The sequence below is a fragment of the Cynoglossus semilaevis genome, chromosome 5 (genome assembly GCF_000523025.1).
Source record: "Cynoglossus semilaevis isolate Cse_v1.0 chromosome 5, Cse_v1.0, whole genome shotgun sequence".
Taxonomy (NCBI): Eukaryota; Metazoa; Chordata; class Actinopteri; order Pleuronectiformes; family Cynoglossidae; genus Cynoglossus; species Cynoglossus semilaevis.
The window spans coordinates 11,781,746-11,806,233 of record NC_024311.1 but is presented as its reverse complement, the minus strand read 5'-3'; the positions used below and the strand labels follow the sequence as shown (position 1 = coordinate 11,806,233).

General features: G+C 39.0%; 1 protein-coding gene across 1 annotated transcript in view; it reads left to right on the top strand.

The window, feature by feature from the left end:
• Positions 1–455: 455 nt before the first annotated feature.
• map2k5 (mitogen-activated protein kinase kinase 5) overlaps positions 456–24,488 on the top strand; it is a 35,969-nt gene continuing 11,936 nt past the window's right edge. The window contains exons 1-16 of the mRNA XM_008310545.3: positions 456–855; positions 1,113–1,161; positions 1,473–1,540; positions 7,445–7,514; positions 8,295–8,335; positions 9,698–9,765; positions 9,898–9,946; positions 10,797–10,861; positions 19,038–19,077; positions 19,155–19,223; positions 19,697–19,778; positions 20,309–20,370; positions 21,345–21,393; positions 21,494–21,567; positions 23,166–23,216; positions 23,382–23,453. Coding sequence (XP_008308767.2) covers positions 763–855; positions 1,113–1,161; positions 1,473–1,540; positions 7,445–7,514; positions 8,295–8,335; positions 9,698–9,765; positions 9,898–9,946; positions 10,797–10,861; positions 19,038–19,077; positions 19,155–19,223; positions 19,697–19,778; positions 20,309–20,370; positions 21,345–21,393; positions 21,494–21,567; positions 23,166–23,216; positions 23,382–23,453 — 1,002 coding nt within the window. The 5' untranslated portion in view covers positions 456–762. The remainder of the gene's footprint in view (positions 856–1,112; positions 1,162–1,472; positions 1,541–7,444; positions 7,515–8,294; positions 8,336–9,697; positions 9,766–9,897; positions 9,947–10,796; positions 10,862–19,037; positions 19,078–19,154; positions 19,224–19,696; positions 19,779–20,308; positions 20,371–21,344; positions 21,394–21,493; positions 21,568–23,165; positions 23,217–23,381; positions 23,454–24,488) is intronic.

Genomic DNA, 24,488 nt, shown 5'->3' with positions numbered 1-24,488 from the left:
TTTTTGGAGAAGCTCAAAGAGAGGGACAACCTTGAACATCTTAGACACTCTGGTTGGTCAGACACTTTGACAAAACAAACAAAAGTTTGGAACAACAAGCATTATCCTCCAAAGAATGACGAGATGTTAAGCAATATCAGTGATAGAGTTGCAAACTACCACTAAAAAAATGCAATCTAAATTAAGTCATTTTAAATTTAGGTTAAGGTTAAGTTAGGTTACAAATGTTTCCTCTGATTTCAAAACTTTAACAGAATCATTTTCAGCCCTTTGTTTTGATAAAACTATATCTGTGTGTTCGTTGTTTATACATAGTATTTTTAATGTAATGAAAGAAAGCCAACAAGTGTTTGACTGAATGTGTCATGTTGTGTCGTAGTCCGTCTGCAGTCTGAATATTTTGGCATGCTGCTGAACATGCTGACACGGTTTGCGTGGTCTTTAATCTGAAGGGCAGAAAACGGATGTTGATTTGAGAACGCCTCCGTTATTATTTCCTCCAAAATAGCTTCGTGGCTTAATGTCAGATAACAGTGACATTTAGACTTGGCGAAATAGATAACAGCGTTTTATAAACACATTTTAACTCGCAGTTAATTTGAACAGCATCATTGGCGCGTTCAAATTATTAATTCAACAATTCTCAAAGTGAGCGAGATGATAATAACTATCGCCGACAAACCATGACCGGAAGTTAGCCGTTTCAGCTAATGTCATCTTTCAATAGTCGTATTCCAGGATAACATAGTCTTCATAATAAGTATGGAACCTATAGTGATTCGCATTAAGACACCGTCAGGAGACATGGACTCGTCCGTGGACTGTCCGTCGCTTCTGAACTTCAATGAATTGCTGGTGAGTTTTTAACGATGCTACCGCAGCAGCTAGCTATTCATTTACACCACCCATCAACATCAGGAGTTCAAATACATTGTAATAGGTGGTTCGCAACAACACATTTAATCGGGTCCGTTATTATTGACCTAGTGTCACTTCTTATGCTTTATGACAACGCGTTACTTTTTCTCTCTAGTCGCAGGATTCCACAGTTTTTCAGTGTTGCTTTAACCCAGTGTCTCCTCTGCTATAAATCACTTTGTCAAACTTTACAGGTCGCCATCAGAGATGTCATGCCTGAAACCACTGTCACGGCCTTTGAGTGTGAGTGTCTCTTTAACATGTGTCGGTGTAAACACGTTAATGTACGTAGATTATCGACTGGTAATGTGACAGCTAACAAACATGTTGGACGTTGATAAGTTTATACATGTTTCTTTTAAAAATAATAATATACATGTTTCTTTAAAAAAAAAAAAAATAAATAATGCCCCACACTTCATATAGTTTAATTTTAACTGAAAGTCCAGTACAAATAAATAACAAGAAACTAAACATTTAACTTTTAATGAGCACCTTTGAAATAATGTCTCTTTTTGCCAATTGTGTTTTAAACTCTTGTGTTTATTTTTTAGATGAGGATGAGGTGGGAGACAGAATTACTGTCAGAAGTGATGAAGAACTGAAGGCCATGTTGTCATATGTGAGTACATGATACATGGAGGTTGGTGTGAGTCAATCACATTAAATTTCATTCATAAAAATATTAAAATAAAATATTTTTGTGACGTATGTAAGTGTGTTTAAGTAAGTATTCTGTGCAGAGCCTTGCAGCCAAGAGTTAGAGAATATAATTTGGTACGTGGGACAGATAATGGTGATCACTCAGGGAGACTGTTCTGACTGTAGAGTAAAGGAACTAGGACTTTCAAAAATGTTTTCTATTGTGAAATACAATCAACAGTTCTCTCACTTCCTGCTTCACTGGGCATCTTACAACCTTGTTTACAACCCTGACGTGTTTCACCTCTACACTGACAATGATTGACTTGGCAACTTAAAAAGAATTTCGAAATTGCTGTAATTTTTCATCAAGGAATCTTGTCTGACGTCCATTGTACCTGCTATTCAGTCTCTTTAGACCTGAATGTTTTTGGAGATTATGCTATTCAGTCTCTTTAGACCTGAATGATTTTGGAGATGGAGAGGACAAAAGCCCTGTCCTGTTCATGGTTACCTAAAATTTGTTGTAAAACTAATTATTTTATTTAAAATAGGATTAAAAAAAATTCAGTAATACGTCTAAGATCTTAATTCTGAGAAAAAATCAAAAGCTTGAAGGCCGGGAAGCATTCAGTACCAGAGAGAAGAAATTTAGAAAATTTATTTTTTATTGTATTTGCTACAGAATGAGAAAACCTGATTTTCTTTACATATAAAAAATATATATTTATGTGAAATGTGTTAAGGGTTTAGAGATTCTTGTGGGTGTCCAAGTCAGGAAATCCTGTGAGGTGGTCAGTGTGTCATGGAGGAAGAAGAACAAAAGTCTTTGTTTCTCTCACCACAGCCTCTGTGTTTTTCCTGTTGTCATTGTATCGAGATATGAAAACGCAGCAGGACGCTAAAGTTTAGTTGCAAAATTTCTACCAAACACTAACTATACTCATCTAGTTGTAATATTTACACAGGTTTGGTAGTTAATTTGGAAATGTTTTTGTCACGTGTAGTAATGTTAGCAGTACTGTAGGTTTCTTTGTGTGTTACTGTTAAACTAAACTTGCCTTGTGGCCATGATAAACAATGGTGACCTACGATGTTGTGTTTCATCCATTAGTTAAGATTAAGTGTTAGACAAATTGTAGGTCATGTGTCAAACCCAAGGCCCACGGGCTGAATGCAGCCCACGGAAGCTTAAAAAGGAACATGCATATAATGAAGTCTGCCTCAGAGCATATATTGACCTGAAATTACAACTAAAACAATGCATTAGATTAGATTGTATTTTAGAACCTTATTTTTCCTCATCAGGAAATTGATAAAAAAAACTGCAGTCCCTTATTCTCCCAATGGGGAGGTCTTTGAAACCTACATAGTCTGCCAAGGGAAGGCACCATAAATGATGTCTTTCCTCTGGGGTTCGAACCCATGACCTTGTGCATGTAAGGCAGGGTTCATAACCACTACACCATTGAACTGCTGTATGGTGTAGAGAGATCTAAGAGCTTGTTAATATTTTTACTATAGTACCAGACTGATCAGAGTACTCCTGGTCTAGTTTTTGTTTAGAGATAATTGACTCACTCATTAGTACCCATGTGTTCACTGCTTCCTTGTGAAGCAGTACTGCTTTAACGCGGCCCAGCAGTTCAGACTAACACATCACTAATTTGTGTTCAGCCCAAGGCCGTGAGAGAAAACATCTTGTCAGTTTTCCAATAATTACCACACGTACATACACGTATAGATGTCTCCTCCTTCCCTTTCACTTCCCAACCTGAAGCAGAACATTTTCATATTCCACCCATACTTACTGTTCATGTCACGGACAGTAAGAGTAATGGCGTCTAATGGCTTTCTCCACAAAGTACACTCAAAGCTAAATGAGCTGTCAATTTTTATTATTTATTATTCAGTACTTAAAGTTTTGCCTCATTAAAGAGCGCCCCCCCCGGGCTGCGGAATTGTTCAAAATCTACTTTCATCTGTGGATGTCTTTTACCCCCCATCAGTTTACAATGATGCCGTGAGAGCCATCGGCCGAATTTACAGTGGTTGTTTCTTTTCTTTTTTCTTTTTTTTTTCTGCCCATTTTTTATGATGCATTCACTTGTGGTTGCTTTTTAATCATGAAGTACTGTAGCTTAGTGGAGCACAGTGATTAAGTGGAAGGAGACAGCTGTTCTGTCACTAAGGGTTATGAAACGGGAGGTTTGGGAGGAGCACTGGCCTTCACCTGGTTTACCATTCAAAAGTCATGTTTGAATCTTTAGAGACGCATGTGTCCTGTCTGAAGAACTTCACTGGAAACTCCTTGATTTGAAATAGATTTTATCAATAACCACCACGGACTGAAAAAGGTCAAACTAGTCGTTTACTGCTGGAAATCTAATCCATACTTTATGGAAAAGCTCAACTGAAGGAATAATCCACCTTAGCAGTCAGTTGTCATCATTAGGAACACTGTTGCATTTAGCATTTTACACCCTTAATATTTATAATATTTATCAGTACACTGCTAACACAGTGGTGACATCGTAGGACATAAAAACATCAGAAGAGTCTGACTTGTGCTTTGGAGCCATAATGAGGGGGATAAAAAAAAAACAACACAAATGAGAGTAAGTGAATGCAGCACAATCCAATCATTGACGACGTATCCATCCACTCTTAGTAAGTGAATGCAGCACAATCCAATCAGTGACGACGTATCCATCCACTCACCAACTAGTTCCTGTGCAAAATTAGTTTTAAGGTTCTACGTTGGAACGATGGAACAAGACTTTCTTAATACATTTATGGGAGATGGCGACGTTACCACGAAACGCTGTAGGTCGAGGACGTCGTAAACTGAGGACCTCCTGTATTCTATTCTGTTTAATCCAACATATTCTATTATGTTTCTACTTATTTATATTCTTCTGTACAACTCTGTTTTATTTGTAATTTACTTGAGTATAATTTTCAGTTTAGCATAGTCTTGAATCTAATTTGAATCTAATATTCTCATGATTAAAAAAAAATCATTGTTTTTATTATTGCGATGCCACATTTGATCATTTCCAAAGGTGTAATTTTGGCAACTTGACAATTATTCAAACTAAAGTATTTTGTTCTGATGCAGATCTGTTACAGTACGTGAAGAGAATACTGTTTGTTTTGCCGTTGTCGTTGTTCAGATGTGGTGTCTTCATAGTCATACTATATCTAAATCATGACCCTGGTTTGACCCGGGACATGTATGAGGCGTCACACACTGCACTGCTGGATCCACAGATTTCAAAAGGCCATTTCTGCAAAGAATATTTTGGCGGACAAGTCTTGAAGAGCAGTAATGGTTTTCTTCTCCTCCCGGGACGGTGGCGTGAACAGAAAGCTGCTGATCGCCCCAAAAATACTTGGGTCACTGAAATATAATTTACACTTGCTAAGTATTTTTTTAAATGCATTATGCAATGGTGTTGCAATTCAGCAGGCATTTGCATTTCAATTCAGAGGATTTTATTTTATTTCTTTATTTATTTTCTTTACTCCATGTTGCGATTGTTTGCTGCACTTGCCGTTTGGCCTCCGTGGAGACCCTCTGTGGGTTTTTGCAGGGTGTTATTTATTCCAGGTGAGCAGACAGCCATTATGGGAAATGATTAGGAATAAAAAGGAAAAGCCGCCTGCTGGCTGAGAGGTGGGCTAATTCATTAGAGTCTGTCATTGTTGGTTTTTGTCTGAACGTGTTGTATTTTGACTTAATTAGTTCAAATGTGCCTCAAGACCCCGTTCCTCTCTACAGTTGTTTTTTTTTTTTTTTTTCTCCTTCTCAAAATCCTTGCTTTAACATTGCCGGCTGGAAAATTCTTGTGACTTGGTGCTTGTGCAAAATTAATGCTCAAGTTGAGCACTTAATTAACATGAGTCTGCAGAGGACATTTATTGTGAAAGGTATGCCCCCTGACTGGCTACATTGATTGCTACATGGTCCTGGGAGACACACTGGTCTTGGAGGCATCTCTAATCATTGTTCGACACCTTGAAAGACGGACGCCTCCGTTCAAAGTTAAAGACTGGTCTGTGTCAGCTGCTAAAAAAAAACCATGTGACCTCATCTGTTCTTCCTCTGCTCCTCCTGGATTCAGGGTCTCTAATTCTGCCATTCTTAACTTTCATTTCCCCTCAGCGTGCTAATGATGATGAGGCCTGGGCTGCTCTCACTCTCCCACTTTTCCCTCCAGGCTGAGCGATGGTATTTGGGATCGGACACTGTTTAGTTATTGGCCAACAATGGAGAATGTGTTTTAATAACACAACTACTACAGATTAGGTTGTAATTGCAGCCTTAATCAATAAGCTAGCTGAGCAGAAAATTAAAGGTGCGACCCCCCCCCCCCCATTCCTTCCCCCGGCAAACACACACAACGGCATTTTTTTTTTTTTTTTTTTGGTATTGGGCCCATTGTTCAGATGTAGCCTTGTGAGAATGCTGCAGGGCGAAAGCAGAGGGCTAGGAGCGAGGAGGGATCTGACAGTGATAAATAGGCCTTTTAATAACAGCTGTGCCACTTGGGTAGCCATTCTGATCCATCCCCATCCAAGCTGGGCCCATCGTCCTCCCTCCTATTCTTTCTCCCTCAATATGAGAGAGCACATTTACATAGCACATTTGCCTTGATGACTTGGAAGTTCTTTAGAATTGTAATTTTTTTTTTTTTTTTTTTGTGAATCACAATGAACACATGTGGGCCACATGAAGGTGTACATCTCCGGAAAGTGCACCACAGGAAAAAATCTTGGATGTTCACTTTCTGCCGCTGGAGCTTTGGAAAACGTAGCACACATGTACGGACACGCGCAGTTTAACAGATGGTTTGGTTAACTGATACATCAATTATTGCTTTGCTTTGGCAAGTGTCTGCGAGGCTCCAGAGTGTGTCTGCACGTGTTAGTCCTGTAGGATGTGAATGTTTGGTGAGCTGTTGACCTGCAGGAGAGAAGGGTTAATGTTACACTCCTTCAGAACAAGCCCACAGGGCATTGGTCCTCGTCGGCAACAGATTTCAGCTCAGCATGCCACTTTTTTTTTGGAACATTGTGGATGAATTCTGACGTCATTTAATTAGACACGTTTCTGGGCTGGTGTGGATACAGGCCATATTAAAATTGGTATGGCTTTGTGTTGTCAGATATCTGTTTTTATGTCATGTGTTCATGTTTATATTTAATATATTTAGTGCACGAAGCCCTTCGAATGTGAATTCTTAAAGTAGCATTTTCAGAATAGTTCTTATTTTGAAGGAATGAAAACAGAAATGTTCAGAATTAAGAAAATATGATATGTAGAAATATTGTGGAATTGCGTGTTGAAAAACATTTTTATAAAAAGATTTTCAAAAGCAAAATATTTAAAAAATACTAAAGACACCCCAGCGATTTTTTTTAAAAGTAGCTAAAATGTAACATGTTCCTAACACAAATATTAGGAAAAGGAAAAAAAAGAAAAAAAAAAAAAATCTCCCAGGGCAGTTCTGGTTCTCAACCACTGTATCACGGTACATTAGTGTGCAGTCATTTACTAAAATATTTTTTTATAGTAGTTAGTTTTCTTTGTTTGTCTGAAACAGTTAAATACTCTTCCACTACAATGTAGTGGACGGCCTTGTGTGTCTTTCTTCAATTCCAGTGAGTACATCAGTGTTGTGTTCGACTAAACAGGCCCAGGTTTACAAGCAAATTACATATACTTTCCGTGACATTTTTGTTTGATGGTGAGGTGTGGGATTTTGCTGCAGTAAAAATGTGGTTTGTGAATGAACCTTTAAAAATTGCTGGATTTTTTTTTGTTTTTTAAACCCATGTTGCGCTCACCCTCTAATTCTATCACTTCTGTTCTTTTCAGTACTGCAACACAATGAATGAACAGCGCATGAGTGGACTGCTGCCAGACCCTCTCCAGATTTTTCCAAGAGGTACAAATTGACACGACAATTCATCACGACTGGGAAAAGCTGAAAGGCCCGATACGTGTTTGCAGTTCATTTATTTAAAATAATTTCACTCCATATTTAAAACATGTTCCAGGCAGACGCTGCTGTGTGAGGGGAATATTTTTACAACAATTAGTAAATGGGAGCTTTTAATGACAGGAAATGACAGCGCAGCCTCTGGACAACATTATAATTCTGCGGCTCGTTCTGGTACCGTGTTGACACTCACTTATTAGTTCACTATTGCTTGCGCTTCAAGGACACTTGAACCGCGAGTGCATGTCACGTAGATCCAGGCGTAGATAGGCCTCACTGTTATTGTGCAGCTTCTCTTTAAAAGCTAGTTTTACACAACAAGGGATTCTTCAATATATGCCTTTTTTGTATATTCATATAGTTTTTTCGGTTCTGTTCCTACATAATCCCTAAAGCCTCCAGGGCTGAAGAAATAAAACATTTTATTGTTTCTGTTTAACTCGACGTCTGGCCTCATCACCCTCTGTCTTTTCTTTTCTCCTCTGTCTCCATATTTTTAAAAAACTCTTTTTTTTTTTCTCCGTTCCTTCATACTTCTGGTAGAGCACAGCATCTCCCATCACTTTGGTCTACACCTTATTTCAAAGTAACCCTCATTTCATGTCCTCTTTTTTTTCTTTTCTTTTCTTTTCATTTTTTTTCCTTTTATAAAGAACTGATTCCTTTTCAGCACATTTGTAAATGGTCCAGTGATGTGTTCTACAATCTAGTCAATTACTGTTTCAGCCGGCAAGACTCCAGGGATCCGGAACATACATGGCCTGAAGGTACGTATCTCAATAATTGTTTCAGCTGCCTTACACAGAGAAGGGGAGGGGGAGGTGGGGAAGTGGAGGCAAATGGATTGGTAATGCTGTGTTCCACTTATTGAAATGTCAATTGAAGTCAAGGCTCTCCTTCTCCTTCACTCATTCTCTTGCTCCCCTCGTCTAACTCTACACCTACGGTCGTGGCAGGCTGTAGCGGCGGCGGTGGCGGCGGGACTCTCATCTCTTCTCTCCGTGCTTGTGCGTGTATTTGAGCTGGTGCGGTCATTTAAAAAGAGCAAAGAGTTACAGCTGGAAGCCTGATTCCCCTCCTGACTATTATGATCCTCTCATTCCTCACGATAAAAGGAACATCAGCTTTAGTTAGAGCCGACTCTATTTCGAGCTGTAAGACGGCGTCATTGTTCATCCATGAAATTGTCATTACAAGCCTCCTCCGACGGCCTTCCCCGGACCTCCCCTTTCTGTGTCAGGCATATGTTACAATTGGAACTCGTTGCTAATTACCACGGGTTAAATGACTTGACACCTCTGTTATCTTCCATATTATAACCATCTCCATTTCATTAATAAAATTACCCCTCCACCCCGGCCCAAGCACTGAAAGTGCTTTAGTTAATGTATCCTCTGAGGGGCGTTGGTCACAATCACTCATCAGTGTCATTTTGGTTTTTCTCTAAGGTTTTTCTTTTGCATCTGAAACGCTTTTGTTTTTTGGTAATTTCTCTCTCTCTCTCTTCTGCAGTTTTACTATAAAAGTAATTGTCTATGGAGAGGATGGTGCATTGTTTAAATTAGGTCGTCCTGGGCACTAATTAAGGAGAGAATCCCTGTGCTTTAGTACACCCAACACGGTGGCCTTTTGACCTCAATTAAAGAAGTTATTTTTAGTTTTGCCTTTACAGGCTCTTTGTCTCTTCTTTTGTTCAATATGTGGGCTGAGCACAGTCTTTGGAGTAAACAAAGATGCAGATTTACAAAAAAAAAAAAAAAATGTCTTGAAGATCACTCCCTCACCTTCAATTGCTTTTCTCATTAAATCACTACCTCACCTTCAATTGCTTTTCATTTCTCATTATTTTAATATATACATTTATTTTTATCTCACTTGTAATTGTCTATTTTTTATTGTTTGTTTTTGTCCTTTTCTCCCGCCTTCCTCCGTGCCTCTCGTCGTTGGGTATAAAATCTAATTAATCTCACAGCTGTCCTGAGAGTCTTTGTTTTGTTCTCGTACGTCAGGGGATTTGACCGTGTGTGTTTTCGTCTACTTATGTGTCCCTTTCTGCCCTTGACGACTGAAAGCGTGTCGTTGATTAATTGTGTATTTACCTGTTCCTCTTCACACTCGTACCTCTTCAGGTGAATACACGACCTAACCCGGCCAGTGACTGCACTCACGCCGTCTCAGACTCCATGGCCAACAACAGGTGAGTTTGTGGCAGAGTCGGGGGAATTTAGCGTGTGACTCACCTGAAATGAACATTTACTGTTTACATGATAAAGACTGTAGTAATAATGATTTCACTCGACTGACGTCTGTGTTGTTTTCTGCCCCACAGCTTAAAAAAGTCGTCTGCTGAGCTGAAGAAGATCCTGACGAACGGGCAGGTGAGGTCGTTGTAGGGACTGTAACTGTAAACCACAGTTTATCCAAATCCAAACGCAGCCACTAATACATCACATACTGTATGTCAAACCTAAGGCCTGTGGGCCAAATGTAGCCCGCCACATTATTTTATGCGGCCCACTATAGCTTATAATGTGTACAGTTGTGTTAAAATAAATGTTTATCTTAAAGCAGTGTTTCCCAAACTTTTTTTTTTTACTTTACTTTTTTTATTTTAAAAGTCACAACCCTTTGTGTCCCAAGTCAATAGACAATTATTCGTAAACTCCTGCGAAATGATGCTAGACGACCCAAAAAAAAAACTCTTGCGACCCACCTGAGGGTCACGACCCAGTCTTTGGGAAACATTGTCTTAAAGAGTCTAAACTTGTGGTTTTTTGGATGAGTAAAATGCAGTGTTCAGATTCCGTGCTGGGCGAGTAATCCACAATTATTTTATCTTGAATTCCAATTTTAATCATGCGTTTGGGCAACAACTTAGACAGCGAATCAAATTAAAGAAGAGAATGTCAGCAGTCAACAAATGGTCATTAACCTCCACATCCATCACCCCCCCCTCCCCACATCCTGGAGCACGATGTCCTCTTATAAAGTGGACAGCAAATGTCGTATTGATCTCCTCTCCTCTTACCTCGGCCTCTCTTTTCTCTCCATGTGTTGTTGAACTTGATGTGACCTGAATACTTGTCTTGTTTATCGCCCCTCCGTGACAATGCAGCCCCCCCTTCCTTTCCTCGCTCTCTGTGGTGACATATCCACCGGTTAAATGTCGGTTCATGTCATAACATCATAGAAACATAATTCCATATGTGTGTGTTTGTCGCTGTGCAGATAAATGCCCTGGATATTTGCTACCAAGAGCAGCTCGGACACGGGAACGGGGGCACAGTTTACAAGTAAGTCTTCACCTTTACATAATGACACACGCGTCGTCTGATTATCTTGATTTAAACTGATACATTTTTTTCACCCGTCTGGTTTATGTGACTAAATATCACGCAGCACTGTGCAGCGTGGTCCACGTTCTGTTTCTTTTATCTTGCCATCAATCTCTCAGTATTTGGCGGACATCTGTTGGCCCAGTTCCCGTCAGCGCCTTCATTTATTTATTCTGCTTTGAAGGTTGCAAACATTTATGATATTGATTTGGGACTGGGAGGTATGACAACAGTTGCCTTAATCGGTCTGTAGTGTCTCACTATAGAGCGATTAGACGGAGAGAAGAAGAGCCGCGTCCTCACTGGCCTGACAAATGGCCGACTGCCCTGTTAACGTTATGACAGCGTTGGCATTTGTGTTCCTTCCTTTATCTTTCTCTGCTGCATCTTTACCTCCCGTCGTCCCTTCTGTCTATAGCTATTGAGCAGCTTTATTGGGAGTGAACTATTGATCACTGCTCAGGCTAACCTTGACTTAACAGTGGTCAGCCACTCTCAGTCCCCAACACAGTAAATTCTCTCTTGGTAAATCCATAAGATATTTTTTTTCCGCCTTTTATATTTATACCCTATACTGTTTTTTATTGGCCTGTGACAAAGATGTGTCCAATAAGAACCTGGGTCTCTGGTAGCTGTGGACGGATGGCGTTGCTGATCAGTTTGGCACCTGCGATGGTTACACTGCACTGGGCGAGGCCAATATCGCAGGAGCAACATTTGCTCAGTCAATTTAGCTCAGAAGAAAATCTATACAACCCCGGTGCTGGAACGTTGATGCTTACTGGACAAAAAAGAAAACACATCTGGTTGTTTATGCTCTGATACTGTGGCATGTGCTTTTATTTTATCAAATGGATCATTCTGAATTAAACCATATGAGTCCAACTCAAATAAGGATTAGAAAACGTTCTATTTCCCGTCTACCTCAGGACAACGTGCTTATAATTTATTTAGGTCCAATCCTTGAAAACTCCTCGAGGTGAAGGTCCAGTTGGCCACGCCCATCAATGACATGTCAATAACAATACTCAATACTTCCTTAATAATTTATGATCATTACAAATCTCAGTCTTTCATCAGTCACAGGTCCGGACGTAGAAAAGCGACGTGGTCCACATCTGGACCAGAGTCCACCTATCAGTGACCTTCACATGCCCTTTGTTACTAAGCAATAGGAAAAAAATGAATGCATGAAATAATAGAAATAAGACATAAAGGCCGTTTTTTAATTCAGTTGAAGGTTACATTTATTTCTTTAAAGCTGGACTAAAAGGTTACATACTTTTCATTCACACAACATGTAAAATGTAAAGAAATCATTGAAAAATAGGAGAAATTTACTTCTCCAGTAAAAGGTTAATACATAATAAATTAGTTAATCACAGAATGATTAACCGATGGTCAGCCAATTACCCTCAACATTTATAATCATGAAAGTATATTCTAATAAGTTAGGGCCATACGTATTTTAAGTTTGCAATGGAAAAAAGAAAAGTTGTTTAAAAAGAAGACTCGTAAACTACTGAATGAGTCCGTAAAAGGCACATTGTTTTTGTTTAAGGCCTTTCTGCAAATTTGTATTTGTATTTAATTGGTGTTAATTGTGTCGGTGCCCTTGAAATCACCTCCAGGAAATTTTCACCCAAAACTCCTGATAGCCTCTGCTGTTCCTTTCATTTTAATTATTTTGTCAGTCAGTAGAAACTTTATTGACTATCGTTCTTCCCTTGACATCGCCTTTGAAAGTTTATTGACAGGTTGTTAGTCGGCTTGTAAAAGAACGTTGACACGCCGACCCCCGTGTTGTGTTGCATTCAGTTAAGATTAAGAGAATTTTTATTTCAATTTGCCAATTGAAGTCAACTTTGAAGACCTCTTTTCACTTTTACTTTAAGTATTTCATAGCAAAATTGAATTAACATAATGCTGAACAGTGACAATTTGTGTTCTATTTAAGTATATGAACCTCACATTCACCATCAAGGGCATAAACTGATTAAATAAATAACAGTCAACGTTGGATGAATCACCTCCAAAAGCCACTCATTTACTGTTTTTGTGTTTGTACAATAATAAGTAAAGGCCACAGTGACTGACCTCTGTGTAGAAGAGGACTGACTTTAGTGCAACACAGTTATAGTACATTAAAACAGTGAACTTTTTATTTAATTTTTTTTTAAACTGTTTTTCCCTGAAAATTAGCCCTTTATGAATTGGACTGTTTTTATTTTATTCTTTTTTTAAATAATAATTGTTTATTCCTCATGTCCTCTTTTGAAATGCTTTTGGCTTTTCCCCATCAATCACTATCAACAAAGTAAAAATGTTTCTGATTCTAGTACTGGATGCAGTACTCCGTACATGCATGTATATCAATACATATATTAGTGATAAACAGCTTCTCCAAACCAGTCGTAGAGAGAAAGTGAAGTATAACAGCTTCGACCGTACAGCAGCTCAGTCCGCTTTGTGGTTAGAAATGAATTCTCTTTCCTCTTCGGCCTCTACCCTTTGGTCCAGCTTATATTAGGCTTATCACGTTTGAAAAGCACCACCAAAGGCACCCCACCTCTTAACCTCTTTGCCCCGTTTATGACCCAGAGCCATTTAGACTCAATTGGATGTTACCAACACCTCAGCTCTCCGCAGCCTCACGCTGACCTGGCCATCCATCACTGTTGGCCTTTGTTTTTTATTACACACACTCTCAAAGGCCCATCTTGTCCACCAATCTCTGACTCTGACTCCGTGGCTTATAAATACAATAACAAGGACACAATGGCCCTTTTTTTTCCGATCACACCTCCTTGGGTACGCGGTGTGTTTTTCTTCTAATCTCCCCTCAGTTTCTGCACTGATTTGGTTTTGTTTGGTACTTCATTGATTGGTGTTTTCATTGAGGGTGAAATCGATTTGGTTAATTGGTGACATAAGTACCGTAGTTTTTTTATTTTTTTAAGTTAATTGGTGACATAAGTACCGTAGTATTTTTTATTTTTTTTTTTTTTTTTTTAGATTACATCTTTACACTAACGGAAGGATCATGCTCGATTTTGTTCAGTGGTTATTTTAAAGAAGGTTGAAACATGTAAATCTGCTGTGAGGTGACGTGATCTTTACGGTACAATAAAAGACAAAATGGGAACGCTGTGGTTTTTTCGGGGAAAGAGAAGGAACTCAACACTCATCACTTGATGGTTTGATCTCCGTCTGCCCCTGCCTGTCCTTGGGCAAGACACTGAACCTGAAATGGCCCCGACTGGCCGTGCTGTCGGCGTGTGATCCAGATATATGACTCGAGGAGTGCTATATAGCAGCGCTATGAATGTGTAAATGAAAGGAGTAATGTAGCCCATAGTTTAGGGTGCTTTACGTTGTCACCGGTAACGCCGTATAAATGCAATCAGTATAAATTTTACAACATTGAATTGCTTGAATGATGACTCCGTTAACGCGGCAGTTCATCCTGTCTTCCTACAGGGTTGATATGTTTAGGTGGTTCCTCAGCCGTGCTGGTGACTGATGGTGTGATGACTTCAGTTGGTGTTAAGGCTGTAAAGATCACTGTGAATGGTAGTCACTGTTTACACTTTGGGTCCATTATCTATACCACTTATCCTTTGAAGATCGGCGGGGGTTGAGGGGCAGGACAAACACCCAGAACAGGTTACATGTCATGGAGCCATCAGAGAAAGTTGCTGCATCTGAGTCGAACGTCAACAGAGGGAAAAAAAAGGCTGTGAGGCAGAAATTATTATCTATAATCTGTTATTTGTCTTAAAGAGACAAAAATAAGATCAAATCCAGTTTTGTTGTTTATTATTTTAAAATTCTCCAACCAATGGAAATTTGAAGTGAATTTACAGTATTTACATACAGAGCATAACTCAAAACTAAAAATCAGTAAAAGTTTGTTGGTCACTGCTGTGATGTTTGTCCTCTATTGTGTCAAACACAACCTGCTTATTTTTGTAGGGTTTAAAATGTAGGCTTTAAGATTCAAGGATGTTTCATGGATGAAAGTATAGAATAATAACTAATGACCCCTATGACCTTTCACAAGTTGTCTGTTTTCAGTACTCTGGAAACAGAATCTATAATCCTATGATTCTTTAGCTTGCAGTAATTACACCATAATAAAAATATTTAATAATTAATAAATACATTTCTAAAATCCTATATATTTTAAATGATGCGTTTCTAATCCTAAAGCTGAATGTCTATTACAAATATGTTTCAGGAATATATAATAATGGATTCTATGGATCCTAAAAACAGAATGAAACACTTAACTATTATTTGTATTTATAGTTAAGGAATTGCTGTACATAAATGCAAAACATTTTAAATTATAGATCATAGTAGAATTTATTTCAAATTTAATTATATATATATTTATATCTATATTTATATAATATATTATATATATAATTATATATACTTATACAGTTATATATACACACACACACATATATATTATATATATATATCTATATATATCTATAATATATAGATATATATATCTAATATATATTAGATATAAAAATATATATATCTAATATATACATATATATATTAGATATAACTATAAGTAGATTAATTGTAGGTTTGTTAAGTCTGAAAGTTTGGGAAAGGTCCAAAGATGGACGTCCCTCCTCCATGTTAGACTTAATCCAAAGGACCAGTCTCTCTAACTCACAGCTTCAACTTCACAGACGTAGAGAGAGGCCCTATGAATACTGCATGATGGAGCTTTTATTACAGAGCGAAGTGGAGTGTAAATAAGATCCAGGCAATGGGGCACATTTACTGGGGTCAGATTGGGGGGAAGTGGCGGGGGGGTAGGCTATGTAACCTTGTCACTGTGTCTGCTGCTGTCACAAGCCTGTCATTGTAACTCATACAGGGATCCTCTGCCCCGAGGTAGTCAAGGACAGACTGGGAACAACGCTGCCACCAAGCAGTGGTCACACTTTATCTCCAGCTTTTCAAACATGCCTCACTCTCATACACATTTGTTTAAACTTTATGGTCCATTGTGCAGATACACCATGGATTTTACCCACGTTAACACAGCAAATAAAAATAAATATAAAATTAAGCTGTCGATATATAGATGACGGTTCCTTTTCAAGTACATTGAAAAAAATAAATATTTTGCCCTACATAAACTACAGCTAACGTGTAAAAAAATTACAACAGCGATTTTTTTTTTTCTTTTGGTGGGGGGTGTGGGGTCATGCAACATTACCAAACAACACGTCTTTGGGCCAGACTACTTATCAATGTACTGTATGTCAAATACACATCCTGCTGGATTTAACTCCAAACCCTATGGGTGAAAGATGAACTGTCCGTCATTAGGAGAATTTATAATCAAGTCAAGTTCTTTCCCACATTCGACCAAGACATTACAGACATTAGAAATTGTATAAAACTATAACTGTGGGGCAGCAAGGTAAGGTAGCGTCGGTGAAGGCCTTGTCTTCAACGGTATTAATCAACCTACAGTAATCCATTTGACAATTGTGTCAGTCAGCTTGTCAGTGGTAGACTTATTTACTGACCAGGACTCAGTGATCCTGGTCTGACACAAACCTGGCATCTGAAGTTGGTGCCTCCGCAAATACATTTTGGGCGTGGCGATAGAAGGTCGAGCTTGAGGTTCATTGGTAAAAACCAAAACTCTTGTTTATTAGAGCAACATTGGAAATATTGGATCGTGCTGCCCACACCATAATGTGTTAAAAAAAAAACGAAATAGTATTGTTATAAATAATAAATAAATACAAAGTAATACTGATGATGATAACAAACCTTTCAATCCGAACCTTTCTTCAGTCAGAATTATACATGAAAAAGGACATCTGTTCATTTTGTTCCATTTTCCTCCCATCATAAATATGAAAATATAATTATACATAAAGATATAGTTGAGGCACAAGAGAAACTTGTGAGTCCTGTGGTGTTTCCTCCAGCAGTGTTTGTTCTACTGCTTCGACCAGTCCTGCAGTAAAGGAGCAGTTACTGTAGATGTATTGGGCCGTGACCTGGACATACAGTATATTTCAGCATGTCTCTAGACTGTGTCACTGAGAGAGTTAAACTGTTAGCCTCAGTCGAGACTCAGTTTAATCTCTTCCGGCTGCCTGGTGCACTACTTACCCCACCAGTATTTAACACGTCTCCTCCACTGATCTTGCCTCAATTAACATCTCCGTCTTAATTAAGAGGCAGTAGTCATGCTTAGCTGACATTGATTGCAGCTCAGACAAAGACAAAGATACATTAGAATGAAAACTACACAATCAGCCTTCAGCCAAACACACAACTGTTTGATATTGGAAATGAGTTAAACTCACTTGGACATAGTTTTTCTTATTTTCTCCTCAGTGTTGATTTTTTTCACTTGAGTGGACTGTGAAAGTGTAGCGGTTAGCATGCCTACATCATTAGCAGAGAGCGGTTAGTCCGAGGTTTGATTCCCAGAGGAGCCACATACTTGGTGCCTGTTGCCATAGATCTGCTGATAATACATAACATAATTAAGTGTGGGATCAATAGAAAAAATATAGTAATTTCTACCATATACATTTACCTGTACTAAATGTAGGGGGTCAACATTTATGGCATTGCACTGTGGGGGTCAACAGTTTCAGACTGAAAATGCCTCAGACCCAGTGCTGGTCTGTTTCTAACCCTGGCTTATACCTAACTTTGCTCTAATAGATGTCATTAATTAAAGGCCCAGGCAGGTTTAGAGGTGTCTGGCTGAAGACGTGAAACGAGATACTTCTAATCTAAAACACATTAATCACATCTTGCAACATACACATTTTCTCTGGAAGGCCCGCTGACAGGTGAGCAGCCCGGTGTCACGTTAACACTGCCTGCTTGCAAGCTCACCCTCCTGTGTGACGTCCGCTGCTCCCACCCCAGCTCCATCACTTGACAGCTGTTGGACTGTATTTGTCCTTGAGGATTGTATGTTGAAAGGTCCCGAGGTATTGTCACAGGTGCCGTAAACTAACCTTCGAGGAGTGTAACTAAATCCCATGTTTGGCATTAAGGAGTTTGATAATTAAATCATTACGGGGACGGTCTGGGGCCGCTGCTGCCTCACCTGCAATTCAAAACTCTGTCTGGAACAAGCAGTGACAGGGCTGACTGGGTCTGGTTTGAGTAGAGACCTGTGAGCGGTACATGCACCAACTTTCCAACACGCCTTACGTTACCTTGTCCTTTAGCATAAACTCTGACTTTAAGATATAGTGTTAAAAGTAGTAGTTTTAAGTCTATAGTTTTTTAACTTGATTTAATAGCAAATCTCTGGATAATACTGTAATAAAACAGACAGTTTGGAAAGTTTATGTAAAATATTCAAGGGCTAAAATTTGTGTTTAAGATCATCGTCACCATCGACTCTTAGAATCCCAAGAGGTGGTCGTGCTGTAGTATCAGTAAAAACGGGAAAGTCTTAGAGTCCATTAGACCCATCTTTCTTTGTGGGGGGTTTTGTTTTTTTAATTCGTACACGTAAAAACGGACGCTTCCTGTTGACCAAACTCTAGATGTTAACAATAGTAACAGTTTTGATGACGTCTCCTCCAACATGCAGTGGTGCCGCAGCTCCACTAGGTTTGACTTTTTTGTTTTTCTTCATGTTTCATATCGGTTAATGATCTCTTTATCTTGAACTCTTGTGGAGCAGTGGAGGCCTTTGATGAAACGTCTCCATCTTTTGGTTGGCTGAACATGGCCAGTGATCGTGCAAGTATCACAAATAAAAAAGAAAGGCCTTTGGTTCAAGGTTACATTGTGTGAATGGAAACCTGGTAAATTATTGAGCAGTGCAACATCTGGCTCCATCTGCTCCATCTGATATTTTCCAAATCTTTCCAAAACAATGAAAAGAAGCTGGATTTGTGTCCTTAGACATGACAAAGGAGAAGGTTGTGCCGAAGAACTCCTTCAGAATTCTACAAAGAAAGAGTTCTTTCTCTTAGACTAAACTGAACGGTTTGCAGAGAAACAGCTTTGTTATTTTCTTAAAAATATGTTAGTTTTTTTTTCCAAACTTTCTTAGAGCTTTTTGACTATGTCCCATTTCAACCATCTCTGTCTGTCTCTCCAGAGCGTACCACGTCCACAGTAAACGGGTTTTAGCCGTCAAGGTAAGACCTGGTCCAGCTGAAACTGTACTTGAACCTTTTTGATGGACTTAAGGTTCTACCATCCAATCTCCACGTAGGTTATCCCACTGGACATCACAGTGGAGCTGCAGACGCAGATCATGTCGGAATTAGAGATTCTCTACAAGGTTAGTGATCACTTAATCACACGTACGTCGTTAGTTAATTGGTTTAGATTATAGATTAGAGAATATGTGACATTCAAGTTATAAAGAGAGTGTATTTGTGTTAGATTTTTATTCTAACTGAACTTTTGAGGTGTTCAGATTATCATTGAGGACTTTTGTGTCAATGATAAATGTCCATCATCATCGCAAAAACCTTCTGGGTCACAGAACTTGACAGTGATTTGCAACATAATGTTTGATTTCGAACATATACATTTTCTATTTTTTTTATTGGTCATCTCAAGTCATTATATCAAGGACAGCAAAAGTTGTTTTTACTGCATGTTTACCATCAAGGACAGCAAAAGTTGTTTTTACTTCATATTCACAGGCACAATACTCCGTGGCTGTTGCTTTTTCAGTTGAAATAATGTCGATTGGTTGCACTAGTAAAAATACACGACTGTCTGACACGTGTGTTCTCTGTATTACAGTGTGATTCTCCCTACATTATCACCTTCTTCGGAGCCTTTTTCGTTGAGAACAGGATATCCATATGCACTGAATTCATGGACGGCAAGTTTCTGTCTTTCTGTCTTTTTTTTTTCTTATTCCTTCACGCGTCCCTGCAGTGGGAGAGACATCAGGGACCTTTCCTCTTGTCTCCTGACTGTGTATCCATTTACACGTCTGCAGATCAAAAGCACGTCTTACCGCTGTGAGCTGTTTAGCATGCTTGTGTGCTAAAAGCTACAAGGTTGTGATAAATCTGGACTTAAGTGCAGTCGTAGCCTGGTACGTGTGGGATTAAGTGCAGTCGTAGCCTGGTACGTGTGCGCAAAGACGTGGGAGCGTCTGGAGGTTTTAGATCTGTTTGTCAAAGGCTGCGTTAATGTGTTGACACAGTCTGTCAAGTCTTAGTTCATGGAACAATAACAGACAGAGTCACTTATTACAGACAAGAAAATACTGATAACTGGCTTCAATGGTGCTGCCTGAAGTTAATACATCAATATACACAGCAATATTTTCTGTCTACCTTCATCTGAATTTGCTGATTCTTCCTCTTTCCAAGTCCATGACTCTGAGTTCTTTGTCATTTGCAGGTGGTTCTCTGGATGTGTACAAAAGAATCCCAGAGCACGTGCTGGGCAGGATTGCAGAAGCAGTAAGTTTCCTTCATTTACTTAGTTATTCTAATATTACTCTCTAACACTGTTGTTCTGCACATTTTTAATTATCATATGATAGTGCATTAGGTTTCTGTTATTTACAGTACCAGTTTAAAAAGTAAGTGGATTTATGTATGCATGTATATATATATATTTATATACTATTTATATTTATACATACATATTTCTATGTATGTATGTGTAAATATGTTTATATATGTGTGTGAATATATGTGTAAATATATTTATATATGTGTGTAAATATATATGTGTAAATATATTTATATATGTGTGTAATTATATATGTGTAATTATATATGTGTATATATATATGTATTTATGTGTATATTATTCGATCATTGTGTTCCTCCATTAGTACCGTTGGTATCAGCTGGAACCGAGCTGAATATTTCACTGGTAGATTGAAGGTCCAGTTTTTCAGTGTGACCTCTAATTGGTTTGTCAGATACACAAAGATGGGGAAAAGTGTGAACATTTCAATTAGCCTCTATTGGGTAAAGTGACAGACAAAGTCAGTGTCTTTCTCTTAATCCTCCGCTCTTTTCCTCCCTGTCCTCGTTTAATCAGTTAAGACTAACATTTTGATAGGGACGGCCTTGAAGTTGATGAATGCTTGTCTCTTTTCCTCTCACTCATTATCCCTCCCATGTCTTCACCTTCTCTCTTCTGCCCCCTCCTTTTTAACTCTGTCCGTAATCAAGCAATGACAGCTATTTAGTCCGTGTTAATTTTAATTCCCGGCTTTCACTCGTTCCCCACTGTCACAGCTGTTAATTATCACAGAAGCATTAGCACCCAGGAGCGTGAGTGAAGTTTTTGGACTCACTGTCTCTGAGACAGAAAGACTTCCCTAACCTCACGGTCCTCCTTGATATTTAAATTTAGTGCTGTAATTATCTGTGTTAATTTTGTCACTGTCAAACATTCCGTCTCTTCCTTCTGTGCCCAGGTAGTCAAAGGCCTGACGTATCTGTGGAGCCTGAAGATTCTTCACAGAGGTGAGTGTGGTGTTGCCTGGACTTGTTATCATTTTTTTTTGAGAGCAGACTGGTGTTGTGTGCTGATGTTGCACTTCAGTTAAGCAGTTTGTCTCTGCAGATGTCAAGCCGTCCAATATGCTGGTGAACACCCGAGGACAAGTCAAGCTCTGTGACTTTGGTGTCAGCACACAGGTAAACTGCTTTGTTTGTCACAACATTGAGAGTTTGTCCTGGAGACAGGGCTGAACACAAGTCCTTGTCGGCTTTTTTCATTTATCATCACCCACAGAGAGAGAGAGAGAGAGAGAATGATATAATGGTGGTTATGAACGCTGGCTTTGGATTTAAGTGTTTTTAGTTGAAGCCAGCAGATCATCGGGTCTCTGGTGCGATTCCCAGTCTGTCTGAGATAGAGTTTGCATGATTTTGTTATTCCAGTTTCTACCCTTAGACCAGAATCACGCAGGGTTAAGGTTAAATAGGTGTAAATATCAGTGTGAATAGACTAAATAGAATAGATTTTTTTTATTATTTAATTTAATAAAAGAACAGAACAAACTTCTGAAGAAAACTGACCTTTTAGGAAAATTTAAAACAACAAATGAAGAGATATTTAAAACATATCCTACTTTTTCTTGTTCATGTTGTTCTGTGAAATTAAAGAGCAACAAAACAGGTGATAAAGGTAAAAAATTGATATTTAAAAAAAACTCAATCAACTGCTGTTAGAATACTCCCTGAGAGGGTTTACACATCTTTGTTGTAATTTTTTTTTAGTAAAATGAAAAGAAAAAAAAATTCACCAAAGTGTGTGTTGGTGTGTGTGTCAGTGTGTGTCAGTGCATATTTGTGGCTGCGTGAGCAATCTATGGTCAATATGTCAATCACTGCACTCATTTACAACTCCAAACATGAGCGCCGTCCCTGGAGGCTCCCTCTCACATTAACTCTCCTCCCACTGCCATTGTTCTGCAGCCTGCAGAAAAATCACTCCTTATAATTATGACCCGCACACACTCTGCCACCGCGCCGCCGCACCACCGCACCACCGCACCACCGCACCACCCAGCCTCATTGATATGTATTCAGTGCATGTGGGGACAGCGTGGGTCGCAGACAATGGTGTTGTTGCTGTTTGTGTGTGTGTGTGTGAGGGGGTGTAATGCAATCATCAATGACAGACCCTCAGTGATACCCAAAACACCAACCCCGAGGCCCCTTCACGTCACACACATCTTTTCTGCTCACAATTTTCTTTCCTTTCTCCTCTTTACATGTTGTTTTCACCTCCACGTCTTCTCCAAGGTCAGGTTTATCACCCGTGTATGTAACACCAGGACTCTGACTGTTGCTGTTTAACTCTTTTTTTTTTCTATTTATCTCTGTTTCACACCTAAACACACACACACACACACTTTCTCCCTTGCACAGTGCAGGGCATGCTGGGAATAAAAGCAGCCATATGGGAGGAGACTCTCATTATCACAGTCCTGTCATTGATGACATGTGCCATTGTGTACACACTCTTTTTGTCTCTTACACACACACACACACACACACTGGCCTCATGTCTCTCTGTCTTACACTTATTCCCATGTGTGTGTTTGTGTTGAGAACAACCTAAAATATCAACCTGACACTTCCATACATTTTTTGGGGGAAAATGTCAGAGCAACACAGGACACCAGTCGTCACAGTTATAAACGTGGAGGTCAAGTCTGATAGATTGAGATTAAAAAAAAAACAATTTCTACAAGTTACTCATTTTCTATCATTTTCTTTATTTGCAGCTGGTGAATTCAATTGCCAAAACCTACGTTGGAACAAATGCATATATGGCGGTAAGAGAGTTATTATTTTTTTTATTGTTATTGTCACGTTTAACTGCACATGTAGCTACTTGAGGTCACAGTTAAGCAGTTGGAATTAAAAAAAAAAAATGCATCGTTTCATCTTAGTCCAGATTCCTGATTTTGCTCTTTTGTTTTTCCACGGTTCTGTTCCAGCCTGAGAGGATATCAGGAGAACAGTATGGGATTCACGCAGATGTCTGGAGTGTGGGCATCTCTTTTATGGAGGTACGGAAACACGTCTGTTTTAAACTTGCACAGTTTCTAGATTGTTTTTTTGTTTTTCTAAAACTGGATTCAATAGATGAACAGTCGTCCTTCAGTGTCCCACGGTCCCCCGTCGTCCACATAAAATACAAACAACAACAGAAGTTCTTCTTCAGCTCAGATCAGACGATCTCTCATGTCCTTTTCAAAGATGATTTCATATATTTATCTTTAAGGGATTCTGTATAATCTCAGTTAAGATTCATAACCACTACTGCCCCCACAGGACGTTTGGGGTCGTGACCCTGACTTGTAAGACCCTGATGCAGACCAGTAGGCCTGTGTATGCTGTACTTCAGGGATGCCTTGAGTATTTATCTTCATCTCCCTTTGTGTAGATGGATTGACTGACATTGTCTGTTTTCTGAACATTTTAATATCACTATTAGACCCCCCCCCTCCTCCTCCTCCTCCTCCAGCCCCCGGCGACACTATTGATTCTCCATCTGTTTCTGTCAACAGTTCTCTCTGCACAGTATAAAAGATGATTCCTCTTGTCAATAACGTGATATCATTACAATTATAGCAGTAATAGATGAGGTTTCACCAACGGGGCCGATGTTAATGTTATTGACACAGTCTCAGTTTGATGAAGATGGAGTTCTGACAGAACAAACGCCACAGTCGGTCTCCTGGTTTTCCAGCTTTGAATGTGTGTGTTTAGTTAAACCGTACGACGTGTTTTTATTGGTTGAATATATACTATTAATGTTCAAGGAAAAGCCCTGGAGTTGTTTTAATTTATATTATATCTATAACCCAGTTTTACCAAAAAAAACACTCTTGACCTGCATAAAATGTTCTGGTTTATTTCCATTCTCTGTAAGTGGTTATTATGGGCTTTAGGTTCAGTGTTATTAACAAACAGCTGATGACGTTTGACGACAGGATGTTAACAACATCGTTGGCACCATGTTCACCCAGAAGGTTGTAAGTCATCTGTGAACTAGCCGACATGTGACGTTTATTTATTTTACTCATATCGTAGTATCAGAA